Here is a 27893-nt window from a genome sequence, read left to right on the forward strand (position 1 = left end):
CTTTGGTTGAAATCTTGGTCAGCTGATGCGTCTTCCAAGAACAAGCTACTTAACATTCCTTTCAAGGGGAAAACGCTGTTTGGCCCTGACTTGAAAGAGATTATCTCTGATATCACTGGGGGTAAGGGCCACGCCCTTCCTCAGGATCGGCCTTTCAAGGCAAAAAATAAACCTAATTTTCGTCCCTTTCGTAGAAACGGACCAGCCCAAAGTGCTACGTCCTCTAAGCAAGAGGGTAATACTTCTCAAGCCAAGCCAGCTTGGAGACCAATGCAAGGCTGGAATAAGGGAAAGCAGGCCAAGAAACCTGCCACTGCTACCAAGACAGCATGAAATGTTGGCCCCCGATCCGGGACCGGATCTGGTGGGGGGCAGACCTCTCTCTCTTCGCTCAGGCTTGGGCAAGAGATGTTCTGGATCCTTGGGCGCTAGAAATAGTCTCCCAAGGTTATCTTCTGGAATTCAAGGGGCTTCCCCCAAGGGGGAGGTTCCACAGGTCTCAGTTGTCTTCAGACCACATAAGAAGACAGGCATTCTTACATTGTGTAGAAGACCTGTTAAAAATGGGAGTGATTCATCCTGTTCCATTAAGAGAACAAGGGATGGGGTTCTACTCCAATCTGTTCATAGTTCCCAAAAAAGAGGGAACGTTCAGACCAATCTTAGATCTCAAGATCTTAAACAAGTTTCTCAAGGTTCCATCGTTCAAGATGGAAACCATTCGAACTATTCTTCCTTCCATCCAGGAAGGTCATTTCATGACCACAGTGGATTTAAAGGATGCGTATCTACATATTCCTATCCACAAGGAACATCATCGGTTCCTAAGGTTCGCATTCCTGGACAAGCATTACCAGTTCGTGGCGCTTCCTTTCGGATTAGCCACTGCTCCAAGGATTTTCACAAAGGTACTAGGGTCCCTTCTAGCTGTGCTAAGACCAAGGGGCATTGCTGTAGTACCTTACTTGGACGACATTCTGATTCAAGCGTCGTCCCTATCCTCAAGCAAAGGCTCACACGGACATTGTCCTGGCCTTTCCTCAGATCTCACGGATGGAAAGTGAACGTGGAAAAGAGTTCTCTATCTCCGTCAACAAGGGTTCCCTTCTTGGGAACAATAATAGACTCCTTAGAAATGAGGATTTTTCTGACAGAGGCCAGAAAAACAAAACTTCTAGACTCTTGTCGGATACATTCATTCCGTTCCTCTTCCTTCCATAGCGCAGTGCATGGAAGTGATCGGTTTGATGGTAGCGGCAATGGACATAGTTCCTTTTGCGCGCATTCATCTAAGACCATTACAACTGTGCATGCTCAGTCAGTGGAATGGGGACTATACAGACTTGTCTCCGAAGATACAAGTAAATCAGAGGACCAGAGACTCACTCCGTTGGTGGCTGTCCCTGGACAACCTGTCACCAGGGATGACATTCCGCAGACCAGAGTGGGTCATTGTCACGACCGACGCCAGTCTGATGGTCTGGGGCGCGGTACTGGGGATCCCTGAAAGCTCAGGGTCTTTGGTCTCGGGAAGAATCTCTTCTACCGATAAATATTCTGGAACTGAGAGCGATAATCAATGCTCTCAAGGCTTGGGCCTCAGCTAGCGAGGGCCAAGTTCATACGGTTTCAATCAGACAACATGACAACTGTTGCGTACATCAACCATCAGGGGGAACAAGGAGTTCCCTAGCGATGGAAGAAGTGACCAAAATCATTCTATGGGCGGAGTCTCACTCCTGCCACCTGTCCTGCCTATCCCACATCCCAGGAGTGGAAAATTGGGAAGCGGATTTTCTGAGTCGTCAGACTTTGCATCCGGGGGAGTGGGAACTCCATCCGGAAATCTTTGCCCAAGTCACTCAGCTGTGGGGCATTCCAGACATGGATCTGATGGCCTCTCGTCAGAACTTCAAAGTTCCTTGCTACGGGTCCAGATCAGGGATCCCAAGGCGGCTCTAGTGGATGCACTAGTAGCACCTTGGACCTTCAAACTAGCTTATGTGTTCCCGCCGTTTCCTCTCATCCCAGGCTGGTAGCCAGGATCAATCAGGAGAGGGCGTCGGTGATCTTGATAGCTCCTGCGTGGCCACGCAGGGACTTGGTATGCAGATCTGGTGAATATGTCATCGGCTCCACCTTGGAAGCTACCTTTGAGACGAGACCTTCTTGTTCAGGGTCCGATCGAACATCCGAATCTGGTTTCACTCCAGCTGACTGCTTGGAGATTGAACGCTTGATCTTATCGAAGCGAGGGTTCTCAGATTCTGTTATCGATACTCTTGTTCAGGCCAGAAAGCCTGTAACTAGAAAGATTTACCACAAAATTTGGAAAAAATATATCTTTTGGTGTGATCTAAAGGATTCCCTTGGACAAGGTTAAGATTCCTAAGATTCTATCCTGTCCTTCAAGAAGGATTGGGAAAAAGGATTATCTGCAAGTTCCCTGAAGGGACAGATTTCTGCCTTGTCTGTGTTACTTCACAAAAAGCTAGGCAGCTGTGCCAGATGTTCAAGCCTTTGGTTCAGGCTCTGGTTAGAATTAAGCCTGTTTACAAACCTTTGACTCCTCCCTTGGAGTCTCAACTTAGTTCTTTCAGTTCTTCAGGGGGTTCCGTTTGAACCCTTACATTCCGTTGATATTAAGTTATTATCTTGAAAGTTTGTTTTTAGTTGCAATTTCTTCTGCTAGAAGAGTTTCGGAATTATCTGCTCTGCAGTGTTCTCCTCCTTATCTGGTGTTCCATGCAGATAAGGTGTTTTACGTACTAAACCTGGTTTTCTTCCAAAAGTTGTTTCTAACAAAAACATTAACCAGGAGATTTATCGTACTTCTCTGTGTCCGAAACCAGTTTCAAAGAAGGAACGTTTGTTGCACAATTTGATGTTGTTCGCGCTCTAAAATTCTAATTTAGATGCTACAAAGGATTTAGACAAACTCTTCCTTGTTGTTGTTTATTCAGGTAAAAGGAGAGGGCATAAAGCAACTTCTACCTCTCTCTCTTTTGGATTAAAAGCATCATCAGATTGGCTTACGAGACTGCCGGACGGCAGCCTCTCCGAAAGAATCACAGCTCATTCCACTAGGGCTGTGGCTTCCACATGGGCCTTCAAGAACGAGGCTTCTGTTGATCAGATATGTAGGGCAGCGACTTGGTCTTCACTGCACACTTTTACCAAATTTTACAAGTTTTATACTTTTGCTTCTTCTGAGGCTATTTTTGGGAGAAAGGTTTTGCAAGCCGTGGTGCCTTCCATTTAGGTGACCTGATTTGCTCCCTCCCTTCATCCGTGTCCTAAAGCTTTGGTATTGGTTCCCACAAGTAAGGATGACGCCGTGGACCGGACACACCTATGTTGGAGAAAACAGAATTTATGTTTACCTGATAAATTACTTTCTCCAACGTGTGTCCGGTCCACGGCCCGCCCTGGTTTTTTTAAATCAGGTCTGATGATTTATTTTCTTTAACTACAGTCACCACGGTACCATATGGTTTCTCCTATGCAAATATTCCTCCTTAACGGTCGGTCGAATGACTGGGGTAGGCGAGCCTAGGAGGGATCATGTGACCAGCTTTGCTGGGCTCTTTGCCATTTCCTGTTGGGGGAAGAGAATATCCCACAAGTAAGGATGACGCCGTGGACCGGACACAACGTTGGAGAAAGTAATTTATCAGGTAAACATAAATTCTGTTTTTTTGTGGTGGTTATGATTTTTTGTATAATAGCACAATTTTTTCCAAATTTCTTTGTGATTGCTTTTTACTCCTTTCTTATCACACCCACTTCTTGGCTATTCGTTGAACTTAATTGTGAGTGTGGTGAGGGGGGTATTTATAGGCATTTTGAGGTTTGGGAAACTTTGCCCCTCCTGGTAGGATTGTATATCCCATACGTCACTAGCTCATGGACCTCTTGCCAATATGAAAGAAATTAATTTATCAGGTAAGTTCTTACATAAATTATGTTTTAATGTATGAAAAGGGGCTGCATTAATCAGGGGAATCTTTACAAGGGGAATCTCTTGAACAAAAACAAGTAAAAGAACCAACAAGTAAAGGAATTATATTAGATTTAGTATAACAGTGATATAGTATCTGAAGTATCTGTGGGTAAAAACTTAGGGCTCTAGTGATCATCAGTCTTTGGTGTTAATACTCAAGCATAGGTACTGTGCAACCATAGTAAAACAAAAGTTTTAGAATTTAGAACAACTGATTTTTCTTAATTGGGCAAACACCTAAATTAATTTTTTTAATTAATTTTTTAATGAAAAAGCATTTAATAACAAAGGCTAAAGCTAGATGCAGAAGAGAAAATCTGTAAAAAAATGGTGACAAAAACTTTTTTAGATATATTAGTGAAAAAAACAAAAGGAGGGATAGTAAGACTCAAGAATGATGATCGAGTAGTGGAAGGAGATGAACTTTTGTTCAGTCTTTACAACTGATGGTAAAGATAGTTAGATTATAATAAGGGATGTTACTTTAAATGATAATGTGAGTAGTTACTTTTCTTTTACAGAGGAAGATGTTTCAAGGGCTTTATCAAAAATAAAAGTAAATAAGTCTGTGGTCCAGATAATATTCATCCAAGGTTTCTAGGAGAACTTCAATCCGTTATAAGCTACTCCATTAGCTGATTTATTTAATTAGTCACTGCTAACAGATTTGTTCCAAAAGACGAGAAAATTGCCACTGTAGTCTCCTCTTGATAAAAAAGGGTAGTAGGGAAGAGTCAAACTATAGTTAGGTCAGTTTGACACTCAATTGCAGGTAATTAACGAACGGGAAACCTTTTAAAGAAAGACTTGTGTCTTAACATCAGACAAACAACTTAGAAGGACAAAGGACAGCATGGTTTCACTGCTGTTAGATCATGTCAGACTAATCTAATTGATTTATTTGACCATGTAACTAAATTAGTAGACATGGGAGGAGCCATATTGTTGCATATCTAGACTTTAGCATAGCATTTGACACTGTGTTCCACACAACAAACGATTCACAAAATGTATTGCCTTGAGTAGATGCTAAGATTGTTAAGTGGGTAGAATGCTGGCTTAAGGATAGAAGGCAGAGGGTATCAATTTATAAAGTACATTCAATATGAGGGGTCAGTTTCTAGTGGTGTTCCCCAAGGGGTCAGTTCTTGGGCCTGGTTTTTTTAACATGTAATATGGGTAGACTTGATGGGCTTTTTGGTTTTTATCTACAGTGAAATTCGATCTTTCTATGCTTTTTAAGCTATTAATTTTAATATATTTACTTATTTATGTATTTTGTTTTAAGAATCAGTTTTCAGCAGTGGCTGGATCCAGCCTAACACTGTGTGGAAGAAGCCAGGGCTGGTTGAAGCAGTAGAGGCTGCATGTTCAATCAGAGATGTGTTTCTGGATCAATCCCGGCAAGAATGCTGCAGAATGCGAAGTAACCATTGTGATTGAGCCTGGGGTATACTGTTTGAATTAATGGAGGTAGGAGTTCTTTCATATCTGATATTGTAGTATTTAATATCGCTTCCAGAAGACTTCTTAAAGAGCCACAGTAGTCAAAAAGTTACTTGCTCTAATTTGGTAGTGCATGTATTTTTTAGACTAGTGACCTTGCATGATTATGTGTTTAACCCTATAAAGGGTTTAAACACACAGTAAAATTGTTTAAAAGGAGTATGCAATTGAGCATACAATAGGGTGCGCTAGTGATAATAAAAAAAAAAAAACAATAAAATGTGTTATAAAGAACAAAAAACATATAAAGCTATAACTAGCAATGCATATAGTAAACAATAAGTGCTACGAATAAACAATAAATACAGGTTGCAGAACAGTGCAATTAAAAAATGTGCTATCCACACTAGATCATATCATGTAACCAGTGTATAAAAATAAATAAATATTTCAGTGTTCCAAAAATATCTAATAGTATTTTTGTCCCCAAGGTGTAAAATAAAAAAATCCGGTGGAATAAAACCTGAATCAGTGGTGTAAAAAAAGATTGGTGGATAATCCAAGGGCAAACAAATGTTCAGTGAAAAAACAACCGGATACAAAAAATTCTGAATGAGAGTGTTAAAAAATGGTGCAGTCACCAAACCAATTCAAAAGGGAAGGCAGCTCCTCTCCGAGGCCGGTGGTGAGTCGGGTGATCTAAAAGATGGAAACAGAAAGAAGAGAGCGCTGGGGGATAGATCCTGCCTGTTGTCCGCCGAAAGTGGAAAAACCAGCTGTTCCTTGTGGCTGCCCCTATTGCAGCAACCAGGAACAGCTGGTTTTCCACTTTCGGCGGACAACAGGCAGGATCTATCCCTCCAGAGTACTGACTGCTGTAAAAGGTCAGCCTGCTCGTATGCACTACCAAATGCTCGTTGGTGCTGGGCTAGGGTCTGACAAAGAGGAAACATGCAGCAGAGACCGCAACAGTTAACAGGGAAGCGATAATACAAGGAAATAGTCACTGTGTTACACGCGGCTGCTGTCAGTTGGTCAGACTGCTTCTGCCCTGTCAGATCTCTCCTAGTCTTGAAGCAGGCGACACAGCAGGGAGGGCTTAATTAATCACATTCACCCGGCCAGCACCTTTACCTCTAGGACAACTTATTGAAGCCGTTCAATAAGTGGTTGGTGCAGTTGTTAATAAAGGTTCCAGTAAGAGGAAATGACATAGCATTCCTTCCCAGCTGCAGATCATCACAGAGCTGTAATAAATATGTTTAGAGAGCCTACATGATTGATTAGGTGACCTTTTATGTCAGTTTAGAGCCCTAATCATTAACGGTGACACTGCACTGCTCACACATACCATGCATTCCTTTCAAGCTCTCCAATACCCAGAATACTAGTCTCATATGAGCTTAGGGAGCAAAATAACAGCCCATCTATGATCTAAGTGTAATATGTGGCAGGGTATTGTAATTATAGTTGTGCTTTGTATGTGTATATAAATAAATGTATATGTTACATATAAACCTATAGCCTTTTAAAAGCATATCTATTACCTTAAATCTGAATCCATTATTTTTATTTAAAAAAAACATCTATATCACACATATTCTATGTTAGTTATGTATTTGGGACCTGCTCTGCTAAAAGTCAATCATTTATTACACCTTGGTTCATAACTGTGCATTATTCCCTGACAAAAGAGCAAGTCCAGAATTATTATTTAACATGCCCAGGACCATAATACCTTATATCCTAGAAACATCCCCTTAGCAATCCCCTTTTTTTAAAGCAGATAAAATAAAAAAAGTGAATTCTGACTGCTTGAATTTGTTAATGAAAATCATGGGCAGTAATCGTGATGCATCGCGATGCATCGTAGAATCGAATCGTATCGAAAAGTTACGATGATAATCGAATCGTGAGACAGGTGAAGATGCGCAGCTCTAATATATATATATATATATATATATATATATATATATATATATATAGATATACACACAGTATCTCACAAAAGTGAGTACACCCCCTCACATTTTTATAAATATTTTCTTATATCTATTCATGTGACAACACTGAAGAAATGACACTTTGCTACAATGTAAAGTAGTGAGTGTACAGACCTGTATAACAGTGTAAATGTGCTGTCCCCTCAAAATAACTTGACACACAGCCATTAATGTATAAACCGTTTGCAACAAAAGTGAGTACACCACTAAGTGGAAATGTCCAAAGTGTCAATATTTTGTGTGACCACCATTATTTTTCAGCACTGCCTTAACCCTCTTGAGCATGGAGTTCACCAGAGCTTCACAGGTTGCCACTGGAGTCCTCTTCCACTCCTCCATGACAACATCACAGAGCTGGTGGATGTTAGAGACCTTGCACTCCCCCACCATTCGTTTGAGGATGCCCCACAGATGCTCAATAGGGTTTAGGTCTGGAGACATGCTTGGCCAGTCCATCACCTTTACCCTCAGCTTCTTAAGCAAGGCAGTGGTCGTCTTGGAGGTGTGTTTGGGGTCAGCTCAGTTTCAGGCTTGGCAATCTTCTTATAGCTTAGGCCATCTTTATGTAGTGCAACAATTCTTTTTTTTCAGATCCTCAGAGAGTTCTTTGCCATGAGGTGCCATGTTGAACTTCCAGTGACCAGTATGAGAGAGTGTGAGAGCGATAACACAAATCTAACACATCTGCTCCCTATTCACACCTGAGACCTTGTAACACTAACAAGTCACATGACACTGGGGAGGAAAATAGCTAATTGGCCCAATTTGGACATTTCCACTTAGGGGAGTACTCACTTTGTTGCCAACGGTTTAGACATTAATGGCTGTGTGTTGAGTTATTCTGAGGGGACAGCACATTTACACTGTTATACAGGATGTACACTCACTACTTTACATTGTAGCAAAGTGTCATTTCTTCAGTGTTGTCACATGAAAAGATATAATAAAATATTTTAAAAAATGTGACCCTTAAGTGGAAATGTCCAAATTGGGCCCAATTAGCCATTTTCTCTCCCCGGGTTCATGTGACTTGTTAGTGTTACAAGGTCTCAGGTGTGAATGGGGAGCAGGTGTGTTAAATTTGGTGTTATCGCTCTCACACTCTCTCATACTGGTCACTGGAAGTTCAACATGGCACCTCATGGCAAAGAACTCTCTGCGGGTCTGAAAAAAAGAATTGTTGCTCTACATAAAGATGGCCTAGGCTAAAAGAAGACTGCGAAAACCCTGAAACTGAGCTGCAGCACGGTGGGCAAGACCATACATTGGTTTCACAGGACAGATTCCACTCAGAACAGGCTTCGCCATGGTCGACCAAAGAAGTTGATTGCATGTGCTTAGCGTCATATCAAGAGGTTGTCTGTGGGAAATAGACGAATGAGTGCTGCCAGCATTGCTGCAGAGGTTGAAGGGGTGGGGGTCAGCCTGTCAGTGCTCAGACCATACGCCGCATACTGCATCAAATTGGTCTGCATGGCTGTCGTCCCAGAAGGAAGTCCGCAAACAATTTCCTGAAGACAAGCAGACTAAGGACATGGATTACTGGAACCATGTCCTGTGGTCCGATGAGGCCAAGATAAACTTATTTGGTTCAGAGTGTGTCGGCAACCAGGTGAGAAGTACAAAGACAAGTGTGTCTTGCCTACAGTAAAGCATGGTGGTGGAAGTGCCATGGTCTGGGCCTGCATGAGTGCTGCCGGCACTGGGGAGCTACAGTTCATTGAGGGAACCATGAATGCTAACATGGACTGTGACATACTGAAGCAGAGCATGATCACCACCCTTCGGAGACTGGGCCGCAGGGCAGTATTCCAACAAGATAAAGACCCCAAATACACCTCCAAGACAACCACTGCCTTGTTAAAGAAGCTGAGGGTAAAGGTGATGGACTGGCCAAGCATGTCTCCAGACCTAAACCATATTGAGCATCTGTGGGCCATCCTCAAACGTAAGGTGGGGGGAGCGCAAGTTCTCTAACATCCACCAGCTCTGTGATGTCATCATGGAGGAGTGAAAGAGGACTCCAGTGGCAACCTGTGAAGCTCTGGTGAACTCCATGCCCAAGAGTGTTAAGGCAGTGCTGGAAAATAATGGTGGCCACACAAAATATTGACACTTTGGGCCCAATTTGGACATTTCCACTTAGGGGTGTACTCACTTTTGTTGCCAATGGTTTAGACATTAATGCTGTGTGTTGACTTATTTTAAGGGGGCAGCAAATTTACACTGTTATACAGGCTGTACACTCACTACTTTACATTGTAGCAAAGTGTCATTTCTCACTTTTGTGGGATACTATTTATATATATATATATATATATATATATATATTATTTTTTTTATAGAAAAAACTTTAATACGGTACATTTTAAAATATATTTGATGGAACAAAGAAAAAGCTGTATAAAAAGTCTCTTTAAGGAAGTTATTCTGTCTCCCTTCATCTCATGTAACAATGCATAATGCAGAGTGCATTACAGTTAAACATTTCTATATACCCTGGCTCTAAGTGCATTGATTTTTACTGATATACAGTTTCATAACCATAAACATGTAAGGTAAATATAAACCTGAAGTATTCTAGCAAAATCTGTATTGATCCATTAGTACCTAAATAGCTACTGAGGACTAAATAGCTTCTCAGAAGCAATATAGCAAGTGATGCATGCGTTTTCCTGTGCGCTGACAAAGTGTCTCATCCTACAGACGTTGCAGACTGAAGAGACGTCTAGAACATCCCAGCTGAATGAGTTGCTGATGTCTTCCAGCACCACCCTGGTCACTGAGGTCCCCATGGACCTCCCAGGAGATGTCTCCTTAATTAAAGGTTCATTCCTTATCAATTTGGAAGGTAAGCAGAACGAGTTATGAAGCATCACAGTGTTACGTAATTATAAAATCTACATTTTACTTTTCTGAACCACTTTTCATATAGCTTGAAAACGTAACAATTGTGACATTTTAAAAGGATATGAAACTCAAATTTGGAATTTTAATAAACTTTCTTTCTAGGTAGGCTTAGGAGCAGCAAATAACTACTGGGAGCCATCTGCTGATTTGTGGCTGCACAAACGTGGCTATAGTCATTGGCTCACCTGTTGTGTTCAGCTAGCTCCCTGTAGGTCATTGCTACTCTCTTTAACAAAGGATACCAAGATAACAAAGCAAATTTGATAATGGAAGTACATTGGAAAGTTGTTTAAAATTGTATGTTCTATCTGAATTATGAAAGGAAATTTTTTGGTTTCATGTCCCTTTAGCACTATATTTCCATCTAAAGGGGAGGAGAGTCCACGGCTTCATTCATTACTTGTGGGAATTAAGAACCTGGCCACCAGGAGGAGGCAAAGACACCCCAACCAAAGGCTTAAATACCTCCCCCACTCCCATCATCCCCCAGTCATTCTTTGCCTTTCGTCACAGGAGGTTGGCAGAGAAGTGTCAGAAGATTCGGAGTAGTCTCTCATGGAGGGTAGTACTCTTCGAAATGGGACTGGAGTTTAGAGTAGTCCTGTCAGTCTCTCAGTGAGAGCATGGATGAAAGTTAGAGTCCAGAGATGCAGGGAGAGTCTTTCTGCGAAACCATCCTGAGTCACATTAACAGCTCCATAAGCAATCAGCGTTGACCAGTTTCGTTGCCTGCTTCCTGCACTCAAATCCATGTCAGGAGCGATGCTACTACACTGTCACACTTGAGAGGCCGTGTTCCTGTTCCACGGCATAGATTCTGATAAGATTGTTTATTTTTTATATACATAATGATAACGCAAGAAGACAAGTGACGCCTTTTATCTTTATAGAATCAAGGGTTAATATCCCTGGAAGGGGTATTATTGAACAGGGGGGGGTTGTACATTGTTATTTTTTTTTTTTTGTCATTGCTACGATATGTGTGAGATGAGGCTCTGGCGTTGGGTGGACTACAGGTTTCATTTCCAGGAGTTACTTAACGCGGACGATTTGGTGCGTTTTTTCTCCCTAGTGCAGGGACGGTCCTGCGAGGCACTCCATGTGACCAGGTGGGGCCTATTCAACTTCCTCTTCTTGACCGGCGGTTGCAGGAGACGAAGCGTTTTTTTGTGGTCCGGGTCTAAGGAGGTGGTGAGTGCCCCGGCCATTGGAAGTATAAAGGTGCCATTTTTATATATATATATATATATATATATATATATATATACATATATATAGCTAGTCCGTAATAAAGGCGTAAGCTATGGAGGACTCTGACGCGTTGGAGGGTACTCCCTCGTTAACAAAGTCTAATACCTGTGTTTATTGTGAGGAGGTTCTGGTAGATCCGCCTGCTCAACTCTGTTCCACATGCCTTGACAAGATTACTACATCTAGAAAGAATAAGATGTTTAGTACTACTGAGCCGTCCACCTCTGAGGCGTCCCGTGAGGTGCGTTCCCTACATTCATCTCCGATTACACATGCAGCTCCTCAGGGCACGACTAATCCTACTGAGGGAGAGGGCCGCTGGCCGTCGGATTTTGCGGATCAACTGCAAACGGCGTTGCTGTGATTAGTGCCTTACCACGTTCTTCTAAGAGCAAGCGTAGGGTGAAACATTGTGGCCAGGCCCAGGGGTCATCTACTCCAATGGATATCTCGGAAAGATTATCCGCTGACATGGACAACTCCGACTCTTCGGAGGACGTTCCTTCTGGGTCGGAGTCTGTGTCATCTAAGGAGGAACCAGAATTTAGGTTTAGGATGGAAAATTTACGCTTTCTACTGAAGCAAGTGCTTGCTATGCTGGAGGTTCCGGAACCGAAGCTAACGGAGGAACCTTCGATTCCTAAACTTGATAAAGTATATGAGGACAAGGTGGTGCCTCAGACCTTCCCGGTTCCTGTTAAGATGGCTAACATTATTAAGAATGAATGGGAGATATTGGGTTCACTCTCAGCTCGAGTTATGGGAGACTGTCCCTAAGGTGGATGGTGCTATCTCCACGCTCGCGAAGCGTACAACGATTCCTCTCGAGGATAGTTAGTCATTTAAGGAGCCCATGGATAAAAAGTTAGAAAACATGTTGAGAAAGATGTTTCAGCACACGGGGTTTGTTTTTCAGCCGGCAGCAGGGTAGCTGCAGTATCCGGAGCTGCGACATATTGGTGCGAATCCCTGTCTGAGATGGTCGAGAGGAAGACTTCCCTTGATGAGATACAGGATAGAATTAAGGCCTTGAAGGTAGCTAATTCTTTTATTTGTTACGCCAATATGCAGATTATTCGCCTGAATGCAAAAATATCAGGTTTCTTTCTAATGACACAATGAGTCCACGGATCATCTAATTACTATTGGGAATATCGCTCCTGCCCAGTAGGAGGCGGCAAAGAGCACCACAGCAAAGCTGTTAAATATCACCTCCCTTCCCTCCAACCCCAGTCATTCTCTTTGTCTACGTTAGAGCAAGGAAGTGGTAAAATTAGGTGTTTGGAAAGATTCTTCAATCAAGAGTTTATTATTTTATTTTAACATCAGAAGCTTGTTTTGTTTGTTCTGCTAGGGTGTAGCCGTAGTCCACATCAGTCTCTTCAGTAGAGCATTGGTGGCTTTCAAGCAATGGGAACTTGTGGGACATAATTATCACTGCGTCTCCCATATATCTAATGCTGCCCTAATACTGAAAGTCTGAGTAAGATTACTCAGACTTTATCTTTTTTTTCCACAGGTCCATGTGAGGGAGAGCACCTCTCAAACCTTGTGAGCTGCCCTACTGCCGGGCAGATTTCTATGGTAAGTGCTGAGTTTATTTTCTGGGGTATGTACACAGGAAAATTTGGATATTTAATATATATAAGGACACTTAAGATGTCATTATCCTTGGTAGTGAGGATACGTTATAGGGCAGTTACGGCAGGCACTGAGGACGTGGAGATATGGCTCATGTTAGGTGCGATTTCACAACTCCTGACTGCTTCATTTTTTACATGTCGTTTGCCGACTGGGAGGTTTACCTTTTAATATGCCCATGATGGGTGGAGCTAGACTAAGTGGCAATGTTTGCGTGCCCTTTTGTTTGTATATCCTCATTTCCGGTGTTACGGAGAAGCGGTTAAGAAGTTTTCTCTGCTTTGTTATGGTGACGCACTAGAACAGCCTCAGATACAATAGTAAAGTGTATTAGATGAGTCCGGAGTATAATATCTGTGAAATATACGATCCGGTGGCAGGTAGGCACCTCAGCAAAGCTTAGCTGAGGTGTGGAGATTGTCTGCTGTTTATTATTTTAAAAAAGCCATTTTTTTGTTGTAAAGCAAAATAAAGACGTTACATTTAACATTTAAAGACACAGTAACGTTTTTTGTGTGTGGTAATTTCTAGTTAAGATAAACAATTTTAATTGTTCAAATTGTGAATAAAGATGGACCAAGAGGTCCTACAAGATGTTACATGAACTTTATGTTTTGATGCTAATGTGGAACCACCAATCCCTTTCTGTTCCTCATGTATTGAGAGAACTTTACAGTTTAGGAATAGACTTTTTTCTGAGCCTTCATTGTCTGGGGTGGATGCTGTTCAGGAGCCTTCTGAAAATGTACAATATATGCTGCAGCTTTCTCCTCAAGTGTCCCAAAACTTAGCGTCCATTCAACCAGTGCCCTGCACTTCCTCCACTACTCCACCTGAAGTTACCTTGCAAGATTTTCGCTTCCCTCATGTCCTCTGCGGTTTCGGATGCGTTGCCTGCTTTTCCCATGCTGCAGGGAAAGCGCAAGAGGAAAAGTAAACAATCGGGGAGCGAGGTTACTGACACAGTTGTTGCAATCTCAAAGGTCCCCTCCCAGAAGCTTGAGGAGGAAGATACTTCGGTAGCATCTGAGGGTGAAATCTCAGATTCTGACAGTGTAATTCCTCCTGCTGCTGATACTGAAGTAGTATCTTTCAGGTTTAAGCTAGAACACCTCCGTCTGTTACTTAAGGAGGTTTTAGCTACACTGGACGACAGCGACACCACGGTCGTAGTTAATCCTAAGAAATCCAGCAAGCTAAACAAATATTTTAACGTACCTTCCATGGTGGAGGTTTTTCCTGTACCAGATTGAGCTACTGAGATCATTGCTAAGGAATGGGAGAGACCGGGTATTCCTTTTTCTCCATCCCCTATATTTAAAAAGATGTTTCCCATAGAGGACTCTATCAGGGAGTCTTTGCAAACAGTACCTAAGGTGGAAGGGGCAATTTCCACTCTGGCTAAGAGGACTAATATCCCCATTGAGGATAGTTGTGCTTTTAAAGATCCTATGGACAAAAAATTAGAGGGGTTACTCAAGAAGATGTATGTACACCAGGGTTTACAATGGCAACCTGCAGTGTGCATTGCCACCGTCACTAGTGCGGCGGCATACTGGTTTGATACGTTGTCTGATTCTATTAGGACAGACACTGCCCTTGAGGAGTTCCATGATAGGATAAAGGCCTTTAAGTTGGCCAATTCTTTTATTACGGATGCTTCCCTACAGGTTATTAAACTCGGTTCAAAGATTTTGGGTTTTGCTATGCTAGCCCGCAGAGCTTTATGGTTAAAATCTTGGTCTGCAGATGTATCATCTAAGTCTAAACTTTTGGCGATTCCTTACAAGGGAAAGACCTTGTTTGGACCGGGATTGACGGAAATAATTTCTGACATTACGGGAGGAAAGGGCCATTTCCTCCCTCAGGATAAGAGAAACAAACAGAAGGGACGTCAGAGTAATTTTCGTTCCTTTCGAAATTTCAAGGGTAATCCTTCCAATCCCTCTTCCAAGCAGGAGCAGTCTAAACCTTCCTGGAGACCCAATCAGTCTTGGAACAATGGGAAACAATCCAAAAAGCCTGCTATTGAATCTAAAATAGCATGAAGGGCCTGCCCCCGATCCGGGACCGGATCTTGTTGGGGGCAGTCTTTCCTTCACTCAGGCTTGGGTTCGTGGATCCCTGGTTGATGGATATAGTGTCCCAGGGATACAAACTAGGGTTCAAGACATTTCCTCCCAGGGGCAGGTTTCTGCTTTCAAGATTATCTGTAGACCAGACAAAAAGAGAGGTGTTCTTACACTGTGTTCGGGACCTCTCCAACCTGGGAGTGATATTTCCTGTTCCGATGCAGGAATGCGGTCTGGGTTTCTATTCCAGTCTGTTTGTGGTTCCCAAAAAAGAGGGAACCTTCAGACCAATTTTAGACCTCGAGTCTAAACAAATTCCTCAGAGTACCGTCCTTCAAGATGGAAACTATTCGTCCCATTCTTCCTTTGATCCAAGAGGGTCAATTTATGACAACCATGGATTTAAAGGATGCATACCTGCATGTTCCCATCCACAGGGACCATCACAAGTTTCTAAGGTTTGCATTTCTAGACAAACGCTTCCAGTTCGTGGCTCTTCCATTCGGCCTTGCCACAGCTCCCAGAATTTTCTTGAAGGTTCTGGGATCCCTTTTTGCGGTGCTTCGATTGCGGGGCATTGCAGTGGCGCCTTATCTGGACGACATCCTGGTCCAGGCCAAATCTTTTCAACAAGCAAGATCCCACACGGAAATGTTGTTATCTTTCATGCAATCTCACGGATGGAAGGTAAATTTGGAAAAGAGTTCCTTAGTTCCAAATACAAGAGTAATCTTCTTGGAAACCATAATAGATTCCTTATTAATGAAGATTTTTCTAACAGAAGTCAGGAAATCAAAGATTTTCGATTCTTGCCTATCATTTCAGTCCCTCCTCGGCCATCAGTGGCTCAGTGCATGGAGGTAATCGGGCTGATGGTAGCAGCAATGGACATCATCCCGTTAGCCCGTTTCCACCTCAGACCTCTACAGTTAAACATGCTCAGTCAGTGGAACGGAGATTATGCGGATCTGTCTCTGCGTATACAGCTGGAACAGGAGACAAGGGATTCTCTTCTTTGGTGGTTGTCTCAGGAGCATCTCTCCCAGGGAACCTGCTTTTGCAGACCCTCTTGGGTGATTGTGACAACAGACACCAGTCTGCTGGGATGGGGAGCAGTCTGGGGCTCTCTAAAGGCTCAGGGAACTTGGACTCAGTCGGAGTCTGCTCTGCCCATAAACATTCTGGAGCTGAGAGCAATCTTCAATGCTCTTCTGGCCTGGCCCCAGTTAGCCTCGGCCCGGTTCATCAGGTTCTAGTCGGACAATATAACTTCTGTGGCTTACATCAACCATCAGGGAGGAATGCAGAGTTCCTTAGCCATGACAGAAGTAGCCAAGATAATCCAGTGGGCAGAGACCCACAATTGCTGTCTGTCGGCGATCCACATCCCAGGGGTGGACAACTGGGAGGCAGACTTTCTGAGCAGGCAGACCTTTCACCCGGGGGAGTGTGAACTCCATCCGGAAGTGTTTTCCATCCTGATTCTCAAATGGGGTCAGCCGGAATTGGATCTCATGGCATCTCGGCAGAATGCCAAGCTTCCAAGGTACGTGTCGAGATCAAGGGACCCTCAGGCTGTACTGATAGACGTCTTGGAATTTCAGTCTTGCATACCTATTTCCTCCGTTCGCTCTTCTACCTTGGGTCATTACTCGGATCAAGCAGGAGAGGGCATCAGTGATCCTCATTGCACCGGCATAGCCTCGCAGGATTTGGTATGCAGATCTGGTGGACATGTCATCTCTTCCACCTTGGAGACTTCCGTTGAGGAAGGACCTTCTACTTCAAGGGCCCTTCCTTCATCCAAATCTGGTTTCTCTGAAGCTGACTGCTTGGAGATTGAACGCTTAATTGTATCCAATCAGGGATTTTCAGAATCAGTCATAGAGACCATGATTCAGGCTTGTAAACCTTTGACTAGGAAAAGATTTACCACAAGATATGGCGTAAATATCTATATTGGTGTGAATACAAGGGCTACTCTTGGAGTAGAGTTAGGATTCCTAGAATTATGTCCTTTCTCCATGAAGGCTTGGAGTAGGGATTATAGGCTAGTTCACTAAAGGGTCAAGTATCTGCATTGTCTATTTTGTTACATAAACGTTTGGCAGACGTACAATCGTTTTGTCAGGCCTTGGTCAGAATCAGGCCTGTGTTCAAACCAATTACTCCTCCCTGGAGTCTTAATTTAGTTCTTAAGGTTCTTGAAGGGACTTCTTTGAGCCTATGCATTCCTTAGATATTAAGCTGTTATCTTGGAAAGTTTTGTTTCTTGTTGCTATCTCATCTGCTCGTAGAGTGTCAGAGCTCTCGGCATTACAGTATGAGTCTCCTTACCTTATTTTTTATTCAGATAAGGTAGTTTTACGTACCAAATTAGGGTTTCTCCCTAAAGTTGTTACTGACCGGAACATTAATCAGGAGATTGTTGTTCCTTCCTTGTGTCCTAATCCTTCTCAGAAGTAAGACTTCTACACAATCTGGACGTGGTACGTGCTCTAAAATTCTATTTACAGGCGACTAAGGATTTTCGTCAATCTTCTGCTCTGTTTGTGGTATTCTCTTGTAAACATAAGGGACAGAAATCTATGGCTGCTTCTCTTTCTTTGTGGCTGAAGAATATTATTCGCTCTGCCTATGAAAACTGTTGGACAGCAGCCTCCCAAGAGAGTTATGGCTCATTCTGCGAGGGCTGTTTCCACTTCCTGGGCATTCAAAAATGAATCTTCTGTGGAACAGATTTGCAAGGTTGCAACTTTGTCCTCTCTTCACACTTTTTCAAAATTCTAAAAATTTGACATTTTTGCCTCGGCTGAGGCTGCTTTTGGGAGAAAGGTTCTTCAAGCAGTGGTGCCTTCCGTTTAAGTTCCCTGTCTTGTCCCTCCCTTATCATCTGTGTACTCTAGCTTGGGTATTGATTCCCAATAGTAATTAGAAAATCAGCAACTAGTACACTTAGTGATGACAGACGTCACTAGGGTACTTATAAGAGGCGCCTAGAGGCAAATAAAATTGCCACAATGAAAAAATAGGTAATGAGAGTAATATTAAAATCACCAAATGGTTCAATAGACCAACAATAATGCAACAGCAATATATGAAAAAGTAAGTATACAATAGGGGACAACAATATCCCTAAGACAGGTATATGAATAAAAACTTAATAGTCCAACAAATGATTGGTTAGAGCAGTCCTCTTATATACAAATCCAGAGGTTAGAAATGATGAAATACATCCAGGATAAAATAGGCCGCGCCTCCAGGGTGTCTTGCCACAACACAGGAAATAGGATCTAGGAGGAATAGAATAGAGGGCGCCACATAGTGCATATTATAAACAACTTTAGGAGAAGAGCGGTAAATAGATGAAAACCTACTCACACAGATTAAAGCACTGATGTGCAATACAAGCAGTCCTAAACCACACGTCGTCCGGTAGACCAGCAAAAGATATCGCCAGTGGGGGTCCTCGTCTCACCAGGGCGAGTCCAGAAGTTCCCAGATATCAAAGCTCAGAAAATGCCAATAGGGCAGGAATCAATGGGAATCCGCCCGCAGGTCCGGAGATGCAATGCAACGTGTGGAAAAGAGTCCAAGGAAAGTGGCACCAAGGACAAAAATTGATTCGGCAGCAAATGGAGAGTTAAAAAAGATTAAAATTTATTGTATTGATAAAAACAACAGCAACGCGTTTCTCAGTGCTATACACTGTTTCATCAGGGCTATAGTCCAACATGAAACAGTGTATAGCACTGAGAAACGCGTTGCTGTTGTTTTTATCAATACAATCAATTTTAATCTTTTTTAACTCTCCATTTGCTGCCGAATCAATGGTGCCACTTTCCTTGGACTCTTTTCCACACGTTGCATTGCATCTCCGAACCTGCGGGCGGATTCCCATTGATTCCTGCCCTATTGGCATTTTCTGAGCTTTGATATCTGGGAACTTCTGGACTCTCCCTGGTGAGACGAGGACCCCCACTGGCGATATCTTTTGCTGGTCTACCGGACGACGTGTGGTTCCGGACTGCTTGTATTGCACATCAGTGCTTTACTCTGTGTGAGTAGGTTTTCATCTATTTACCGCTCTTCTCCTAAAGTTGTTTATAATCTGCACTATGTGGCGCCCTCTATTCTATTCCTCCTAGATCCAATAGTAATTAGATGATCCGTTGACTCATCGTGTCATTAGAAAGAAAACAAAATTTATGCTTACCTGATAAATTTCTTTCTTTCTTGACACGATGAGTCCACGGCCCGCATTGTTCTTTTTTAGACAGGTTGTGGGTATGTAATAAACTTTAGACACCTCTGCACCTTGTAGTCCTTTTATCTTCATAAAGTGGAATAAAATCAATATTGTTAGCTTTTAGCAGATAAGGAGTGTAAAGTGTTGATGCTCATATGAGTAATAATAATAAAAATATCATACCCTTTGTTAGACAGGTTTCATTTAGATCTATAGCACTTTAATGTTCAGCTGTTTCATTAGCACCAGGTGTATCTCGGATTTACCAGAGTATAATTAGTAATAGAGTGCCTGCCTCAAATATCTGTGAGTACGGGGCAACCCGAAACACATCCTGTGTGAGGGGATGTGTGTCACTCTACACTGTTTTTAATATCCCTTTTTGTATGGATGTTGTATTTAGCCCTCGTTGGTTAACCTTATATTTTTAAACACAATAAAGGATATCATTTGGAAACAGCCGTTCTACCACCTTGTTTTGTTGTGGGCGAACGATTGTGGACAGCTTTTGGGCTACCGGATATCCGCTGGGACTGGACCAGGTTTGCAGCGTTCAACTCCGGAAGCATGCCTGAGAGCGGCGAGTAAGCTGTCAGCAGAGTCATATCGAGGATCGGTTCAGCTGTAGAAGTAAAACACAGGTTGGTGTGATCCTTGTTAAGTTTTCGGCTGACCGACAGGGAAGGAGATATCATACTTGAAGACAAGTGAGTGTTTTTCTGATATCATCATCTGCTGTCTACCGCTACATTATATCATTTTGTGATAATGCTGAGGGTAACTGTGTTACATATGACACGATTTAAGGGTATTCTATTAGTGCTGTGACTTTTTGTGTAGACTTGAAGGATGCCTACCTTCATGTGCCAATCCACAGGGATCACTTCCGGTTCCTGAGATTTGCGTTTCTAGACCAACACTTTTGGAGGCTGGTCAGATAGCTCCACACTTGTGGAGGCCGGACAGATCTGTGGAGGCCGGATAGATAGCACAGCAGGCCGGACAGTTAGCTCAGCATGCTAATGCACTGTGGCTGAGCTTTGTAGCAACCCGAGGGTTGCAGGTTTGATCCCGGTGAGGTCCACTCAGCCTCTCATCCTTCTGAGGTCAATAAAATGAGCAGCGCCTTGAGACCCTTACGGGTGATAAGCCGCACTTTACAAGTACCCCATACATACATACATACATACACTTCCAGTTTGTGGCCCTTCCCTTTGGTCTGGCGACGTCCCCGTGAGTCTTCACGAAGGTTTACTGCTTGCAGGCATTGCTGTGGCGCTCTATCTGGACAACATCCTAGTCCAGGCACCGTTGCTCAGTCTCGCAGAGGAACACTCGAGGGCTCTTCTTCTTCTCCTCAAATCGCACAGATGGAAGATAAACTCAGGCAAGAGTTCTCTGGTTCCCAGCAACAGCGTGGAATTCCTGGGCACGATAATAGACTCTATAGCCATTCAGATATTTCTTACAGATCAGCGACGCAGGAAGATTGCATCCACCTGTCTTGTCCTTCAGTCCTCCTAAAGACCCTCTGTGGCTCAGTGTATGGAGGTGATTGGGCTCATGGTATCCAGCATCAATGTAATTTCATTCGCCAGGTTCCACCTCAGACCTCTGTGTATGTTGAGGCAGTGGAACGGCGATCACTCAGACCTATCCCAACAGATTTCTCTGGACGATCAGATGAGGGAATACCTCTCTTGGTGGATCCGTCCCGAACAACTGACCCAAGGGACATCCTTCCTGAGACCGTCCTGGGAGATTGTGACCATGGATGCAAATCTGGCAGGATAGGGGGGCTGTTTGGAGTGCCAGGATGGCACAAGGAAGGTGGACTCGAGAGGAGTCTCTCCTCCCGATCAATATTCTGGAACTTCGAGCGATCCACAATGCTCTGAAAGCTTGGCCTCTCCTGGGGTCGTTCAGCTTCATCAGATTCCAGACAGACAACATTACCTTGGTGGCCTACATCAACCATCAGGTTAGGAACGAGAAGCTCTCTACCAATGGAGGAGGTATCTCGGATATTGGTATGGGCAGAGTCCCACAACTGCTCGCTATCAGTGGACAACTGGGAAGCGGATTTTCTCAGCATACAATCCTTCCATCCGGGGGAATGGTCCCTCCACCCGAGGTGTTTGCGGAGATCTGTCACAGATGGGGGACGCCGGAGATAGATCTCATGGCGTCCAGACTCAATTGCAAGCTACCCAAATACGGGTCACGGTCCAGGGATCCCCAGGCAGAGCTGGTCGATGCTTTGGCGGTGCCTCATGTAGTGGCCCGCATCAAACAGGAGCAAGCTTCGGCTATACTGATCGCTCCGGCGTGGCCGCGGAGAACGTGGTTTGTGGATCTGGTAGGGATGTCATCTTCTCGGCCATGAAGGTTACCCTGTCGCAGAAATCTGCTGGTACAGGGTCCCTTCCAACATCAAAATCTAGATTCTATGAGGCTGACTGCGTGGAGATTGAAAGCTTAGTTCAAGAGAGGACTCTCTGAGAGAGTGATTGATAATCTCGTTCAAACCAGGAAGCCGGTCACTCGTCGCATCTATCATAAGGTGTGGAGGACTTACTTGCCCTGGTGTGAGAAACATGGATATCCTTGGCACAAGGTTAAGGTATCTAGGATTCTGTCCTTTCTCCAGGATGGGTTGGAGAAGGGGCTTGCTGCCAGTTCCTTAAAGGGACAGATTTCGGCATTATCTGTTTTGTTGCACAAGAGGCTCGCGAAGCTTCCTGATATTCAGTCTTTTGTTCAGGCTCTGTCTAGAATCAGGCCTGTCTCTAGACATTCTGCTCCACCCTGGAGCTTGAACTTGGTTCTTAAGATGTTGCAGAGGGTTCCGTTTGAACCTATGCACTCTATTCACATTAAGATTCTTTCTTGGAAGGTTCTCTTCCTGTTGGCTATTGCATCGGCACGCAGAGTATCTAGAAACGCAGAGTATCTAGAAACGCAAATCTCAGGAACCTTGCAATGTGAGCCTCCTTATATGGTTTTTCACGTTGGTTTGGGATTTCTTTCCAAGGTTGTGTCTAACCGTAACATTAATCAGGAAATAATTGTTCCTTCTTTGTGTCCTAACCCTTCTTCCCCTAAGGAGAGGTTACTTCATAATTTGGATGTTGTTCCAGCCTTGAAGTTTTATCTTCAAGCTACAAAGGATTTCAGACAGTCTACATCTCTTTTCTTTCATGTAATTAACAAGAGTCCATGAGCTAGTGACGTATGGGATATACATTCCTACCAGGAGGGGCAAAGTTTCCCAAACCTTAAAATGCCTATAAATACACCCCTCACCACACCCACAAATCAGTTTTACAAACTTTGCCTCCAAGGGAGGTGGTGAAGTAAGTTTGTGCTAGATTCTACGTTGATATGCGCTCCGCAGCAAGTTGGAGCCCGGTTTCCTCTCAGCGTGCAGTGAATGTCAGAGGGATGTGAAGAGAGTATTGCCTATTGAATGCAGTGATCTCCTTCTACGGGGTCTATTTCATAAGGTTCTCTGTTATCGGTCGTAGAGATTCATCTCTTACCTCCCTTTTCAGATCGACGATATACTCTTATATTTACCATTTCCTCTACTGATTCTCGTTTCAGTACTGGTTTGGCTTTCTACAAACATGTAGATGAGTGTCCTGGGGTAAGTAAGTCTTATTTTCTGTGACACTCTAAGCTATGGTTGGGCACTTTATTTATAAAGTTCTAAATATATGTATTCAAACATTTATTTGCCTTGACTCAGAATGTTCAACTTTCCTTATTTCCAGACAGTCAGTTTCATATTTGGGATTATGCATTGAATTATCATATTTTTTCTTACCTCAAAAATTTGACTTTTTTCCCTGTGGGCTGTTAAGCTCGCGGGGGCTGAAAATGCTTCATTTTATTGCGTCATTCTTGGCGCGGACTTTTTTGGCGCAAAAATTCTTTTCCGTTTCCGGCGTCATACGTGTCGCCGGAAGTTGCGTCATTTTTTGACGTTATTTTGCGTCAAAAATGTCGGCGTTCCGGATATGGCGTCATTTTTGGCGGCAAAAGCATTTAGGCGCCAAATAATGTGGGCTTCTTTTTTGGCGCTAAAAAATATGGGCGTCATTTTTGTCTCCACATTATTTAAGTCTCATTATTTATTGCTTCTGGTTGCTAGAAGCTTGTTCACTGGCATTTTTTTCCCATTCCTGAAACTGTCATTTAAGGAATTTGATCAATTTTGCTTTATATGTTGTTTTTTTCTTTTACATATTGCAAGATGTTCCACGTTGCAACTGAGTCAGAAGTTACTACAGGAAAATCACTGCACAGTGCTGGAGCTACCAAGCTAAGTCTGCTATAAACTTTTGGTATCTGTTTCTCCAGCTGTTATTTGTGTTGCATGTCATGTCAAACTTATTAATGCAGATAAAATTTCCTTTAGTACTGTTACATTACCTGTTGCTGTCCGTCAACATCTAATTTTCAGAGTGTTCCTGATAACATAAGAGATTTTATTTTTTTTAAATCTATTAAGAAGGCTATGTCTGTTATTTCTCCTTCTAGTATACATAAAAGTCTTTTAAAACTTCTCTTTTTTTCAGATGAATTTTTAAATGAACATCATCATTCTGATACTGATAATGGTTCTTCTGGTTCAGAGGTTTCTGTCTCAGAGGTTGATGCTGATAAATCTTTGTATTTGTTCAAGATGGAATTTATTCGTTCTTTACTTAAAGAAGTGTTATTTGCATTAGAAATAGAGGATTCTGGTCCTCTTGATACTAAATGTAAACGTTTAAATAAGGTTTTTTAAATCTCCTGTAGTTATTCCAGAAGTGTTTTATCTCCCTGATGCTATTTCTGAAGTAATTTCCAGGAATGGAATAATTTGGGTAATTTATTTACTCCTTCTAGACGTTTAAGCAAATTATATCCTGTGCCATCTGACAGATTAGAGTTTGTTGGGGACAAAAATCCCTAAGGTTATGGGGCTGTCTCTACTCCTGCTAATGTACTACTATTCCTATGGCAGATAGTACTTCATTTAAGGATCCTTTAGATAGGAAAATTGAATCCTTTCTAAGAAAAGCTTACTTATGTTCAGGTAATCTTCTTAGACCTGCTATATTTTTAGCGGATGTTGCTGCAGCTTCAACTTTTTTGGTTAGAAGCTTTAGCGCAACAAGTAACAGATCATAATTTTATAGCATTATTATTATTCTATAACATGCTAATAATTTTATTGGTGATACCATCTTTTGATATCATTAGAGTTGATGTCAGGTATATGTCTCTAGCTATTTTAGCTAGAAAAGCTTTATGGATTAAACTTGGAATGCTGACATGTCTTCTAAGTCAACTTTGCTTTCCCTTTCTTTCCAGGGTAAATAATCATTTCGTTCCTTTCCTCACAACAAGGAACAAAAGCCTGATCCTTCATCCTCAGGAGCGGTATCAGTTTGGAAACTATTTCCAGTTTGGAATATATCCAAGCCTTATAGAAACCTATAGCCAGCTCCTAAGTACCTATGAAGGTGCGGCCCTTATTCCAGCTCAGCTGGTATGGGGCAGATTACGTTTTCTTCAAAGAAATTTGGATCAATTCCGTTCTTAATCTCTGGTTTCAGAAACATTGTTTCAGAAAGGTACAGAATTGGCTTCAAGTTAAGGCCTCCTGCTAAGAGATTCTTTTCTTTCCCGTGTCCCAATTGACACAGCAAGGCTCAGCATTTCTGAAATGTGTTTCAGATCTAGAGTTGGCTGGAGTATTTATGCCAGTTCCAGTTCTGGAACAGGGGCTGGGGTTTTATTTTATCTCTTCATTGTACCAAAGAAGGTCAATTCCTTCAGACCAGTTCTGGATCTATCTTTATTGAATCGTTATGTTAGGATACCAACATTCAAGATGGTTACTGTAGGACTATCCTGCCTTTTGTTTAGCAAGGGCATTATATGTCTACAATAGATTTACAGGATGTGTATCTGCATATTCCGATTCATCCAGATCACTTTTAGTGTCTGAGATTCTCTTTTTAGACAAGCATTACCAGTTTTGTGGCTCTACTATTTGGCCTAGCCTCAGTTCCAAGAATTTTTTTCAAAGGTTCTCGGTGCCCTTCTTTCTGTAATCAGAGAATAGGGTTTTGGTATTTCCTTATTTGGACGATATCTTGGTACTTGCTCAGTCTTCTCATTTTCGAAGAATCTCATACGAATCGACTTGTGTTGTTTCTTCAAGTTCATGGTTGGAGGATCAATTTACCAATCAGTTTATTGATTCCTCAGACAAGGGTAACCTTTTTAGGTTTCTAGATAAATTCAGTGTCTATGACTCTGTCCTTGTCAGACAAGAGAAGTTTAACATTGATATCAGCTTGTCAAAACCTTCAGTCACAATCATTCCCTTTGGTAGCCTTATGCATGGAAATGTTGGATCTTAGGACTGCCGCATCAGATGCGATCTCCTTTGCTCGTTTTCACATGCGACCTCTTCAGCTCTATATGCTGAACCAATGGTGCAGGGATTACTCAAAGATATCTCAATTAATATCTTTAAACCGATTTTACGACACTCTCTGACATGGTGGACAGATCACCATCGTTTAGTTCAGGGGCTTCTTTGTTCTTCCGACCTGGACTATAATCTCAACAGATACGAGTCTTACAGGTTGGGGAGCTGTGTGGGGGTATCTGACGGCACAAGGGGTTTGGGAATCTCAGGAGGTGAGATTTCCGATCAATATTTTGGAACCCCGTGCAATTTTCAGAACTCTTCAGTCTTGGCCTCTTCTGAAGAGAGAGTTGTTCATTGTTTTCAGATAAGACATTGTCACAACTGTGGCATACATCAATCATCAAGGAGGGACTCACAGTCCTCTGGCTATGAAAGAAGTATCTCGAATTTTGGTTTGGGCGGAATCCAGCTCCTGTCTAATCTCTGCGGTTTATTTCCCAGGTATGGACAATTGGAAAGCGGATTATCTCAGTCGCCAAACGTTGCATCCGGGCGAATGGTCTCTTCACCCAGAGGTATTTCTTCAGATTGTTCAAATGTGGGAACTTCCAGAAATAGTTCTGATGGCTTCTCATCTAAACAAGAAACTTCCCAGGTATCTGTCCAGATCCCGGGATCCTCAGGCGGAGGCAGTGGATGCATTTTCACTTCCTTGGAAGTATCATCCTGCCTATATCTTTCCGCCTCTAGTTCTTCTTCCAAGAGTAATCTCCAAGATTCTGAAGGAATGCTCGTTTGTTTTGCTGGTAGCTCCGGCATGGCCTCACAGGTTTTGGTATGCGGATCTTGTCCGGATGGCCTCTTGCCAACCGTGGACTCTTCCGTTAAGACCAGACCTTTTGTCTCAAGGTCCTTTTTTTCCATCAGGATCTGAAATCCTTAAATTTAAAGGTATGGAGATTGAACGCTTGATTCTTGGTCAAAGAGGTTTCTCTGACTCTGTGATTAATACTATGTTACAGGCTCGTACATCTGTATCCAGAGAGATATATTATAGAGTCTGGAAGACTTATATTTCTTGGTGTCTTTCTCATCATTTTTCTTGGCATTCTTTTAGAATACCGAGAATATTACAATTTCTTCAGGATGGTTTAGATAAGGGTTTGTCCGCAAGTTCCTTGAAAGGTCAAATCTCTGCTCTTTCTGTTCTTTTTCACAGAAAGATTGCTATTCTTCCTGATATTCTTTGTTTTGTACAAGCTTTGGTTTGTATAAAGCCTGTCATTAAGTCAATTTCTCCTCCTTGGAGTTTGAATTTGGTTCTGGGGGCTCTTCAAGCTCCTCCATTTGAACCTATGCATTCATTGGATATTAATTACTTTCTTGGAAAGTTTTGTTCCTTTTGGCTATCTCTTCTGCCAGAAGAGTTTCTGAATTATCTGCTCTTTCTTATGAGTCTCCTTTTCTGATTCTTCATCAGGATAAGGCGGTGTTGCGAACTTCTTTTGAATTTTTTCCTAAAGTTGTGAATTCCAACAACATTAGTAGAGAAATTATGGTTCCTTCATTATGTCCTAATCCTAAGAATTCTAAGGAGAAATCGTTGCATTCTTTGGATGTTGTTAGAGCTTTGAAATATTATGTTGAAGCTACGAAATCTTTCTGTAAGACTTCTAGTCTATTTGTTATCTTTTCCGGTTCTAGGAAAGGCCAGAAAGCTTCTGCCATTTCTTTGGCTTCTTGGTTGAAATCTTTAATTCATCTTGCCTATGTTGAGTCGGGTAAAATTCCGCCTCAGAGAATTACAGCTCATTCTACTAGGTCAGTATCTACTTCCTGGGCGTTTAGGAATGAAGCTTCGGTTGATCAGATCTGCAAAGCA

At 42.5% G+C, this 27893-nt stretch overlaps 1 protein-coding gene across 1 annotated transcript in view; it reads left to right on the forward strand.

The window, feature by feature from the left end:
- Positions 1 to 27893, forward strand: part of IARS2 (isoleucyl-tRNA synthetase 2, mitochondrial) — a 388062-nt gene that overhangs the window by 345829 nt on the left and 14340 nt on the right. The window contains 4 exon segments of the mRNA XM_053712513.1: positions 5292 to 5400; positions 5402 to 5459; positions 5462 to 5476; positions 10159 to 10303. Coding sequence (XP_053568488.1) covers positions 5292 to 5400; positions 5402 to 5459; positions 5462 to 5476; positions 10159 to 10303 — 327 coding nt within the window.

Source organism: Bombina bombina, chromosome 4 (assembly GCF_027579735.1).
Source record: "Bombina bombina isolate aBomBom1 chromosome 4, aBomBom1.pri, whole genome shotgun sequence".
Taxonomy (NCBI): domain Eukaryota; kingdom Metazoa; phylum Chordata; class Amphibia; order Anura; family Bombinatoridae; genus Bombina; species Bombina bombina.